The 1,258-nt window shown below is 71.9% G+C and overlaps 1 protein-coding gene across 1 annotated transcript in view; it reads left to right on the top strand.

Moving 5' to 3' along the window:
• NOS3 (nitric oxide synthase 3) overlaps positions 1–1,258 on the top strand; it is a 7,468-nt gene that overhangs the window by 1,365 nt on the left and 4,845 nt on the right. Inside the window, exons 2-6 of the mRNA XM_025193519.1 lie at positions 38–231; positions 366–508; positions 671–845; positions 921–1,022; positions 1,170–1,253. Of these exons, the coding sequence (XP_025049304.1) occupies positions 38–231; positions 366–508; positions 671–845; positions 921–1,022; positions 1,170–1,253 (698 nt within the window). The remainder of the gene's footprint in view (positions 1–37; positions 232–365; positions 509–670; positions 846–920; positions 1,023–1,169; positions 1,254–1,258) is intronic.

Raw genomic sequence — 1,258 nt, forward strand, 5'->3', positions numbered from 1 at the left:
GACGTCCGCCCGTGCCGGCTCCCCGTGCTCAGGGCAGGCTGCCGGAGCCGCCCGTCGGTGGGCACCGCGCTGACCCGACCCCCCCACAGGTCAGCCATCACCGTCTTCTCACCGCGTGTGCCGGGCCGCGGGGACTTCCGCATCTGGAACAGCCAGCTGATCCGCTACGCGGGCTACCGCCAGCCTGACGGCTCCGTGCGCGGCGACCCCGCCAACGTGGACATCACCGAGGTGCGGCCTCGCGGCACAGGGCCCCTAACGCCCCCCTGGTTGCACCTTCAGCTCCGGCCGGGGGCTGGACCCACTGGCAGAGGCCTTGGGAGCAGGGCCGGCCTCCAGCCCTGCTGACCGCCCCCTCCCTGCAGCTCTGCATCCAGCACGGCTGGGCGCCCGGGGAGCAGGGCCGCTTCGACCTGCTGCCCCTGCTGCTGCAAGCGCCCGACGAGGCCCCCGAACTCTTCCCCCTCCCGCCCGAGCTGGTCCTGGAGGTGCCCATCCAGCACCCCACGTGAGTCTGGGCCCCCCGGCACCGTGGAGCACGGTCCACACAGGGTCTAGGGGGAGGGCTGGGGGCAGGACCCCTGGGTCCCTGCGGGCTCTGGGAGTGGGGGGATGCTGGGAGCCAGACCCTCCAGCCGCTGTGTGACATGGCGTGACGTGCACGGCGCAGGCTGGAGTGGTTCACGGAGCTGGGGCTGCGCTGGTACGCGCTCCCGGCCGTGGCCAACATGCTGCTGGAGATCGGGGGGCTGCAGTTCCCGGCTGCCCCCTTCAATGGCTGGTACGTGAGCACCGAGATCGGCATGCGCAACCTCTGCGACAGCCACCGCTACGACGTGCTGCCGGTGAGACACCCCCCGCTCCCGCCGGCCCTGGACCCTGCTGCCCGGGGCTGGGGCTGACGGGTCGTGCTGTGGCAGGACGTGGCACTGCGCATGGGGCTGGACACGCGCAAGACGTCGTCGCTGTGGAAGGACAAGGCGGCCGTGGAGGTGAACGTGGCCGTGCTGCACAGCTTCCAGGTGTGGGGCCGGGCACGTGGGATCCAATGTCCATGCCAGGGGAGATGCTGGTGCCAGGGGTCTGTGCTGGGGGGTGCACAGGGGCTCCCAGCCTTGACCGCACCAGGCCGCGGGAGACCTGCCCTGACCCCCGACCCCGGGCAGCAGGTGGCCAAGGTGACGATCGTGGACCACCACGCGGCCACTGAGTCCTTCGTGAAGCACCTGGAGACAGGGGTGCAGGCACGGGGCGGCTG

The sequence above is a fragment of the Alligator sinensis genome, unplaced genomic scaffold (genome assembly GCF_000455745.1).
Source record: "Alligator sinensis unplaced genomic scaffold, ASM45574v1 scaffold1660_1, whole genome shotgun sequence".
Classification (NCBI taxonomy): Eukaryota; Metazoa; Chordata; order Crocodylia; family Alligatoridae; genus Alligator; species Alligator sinensis.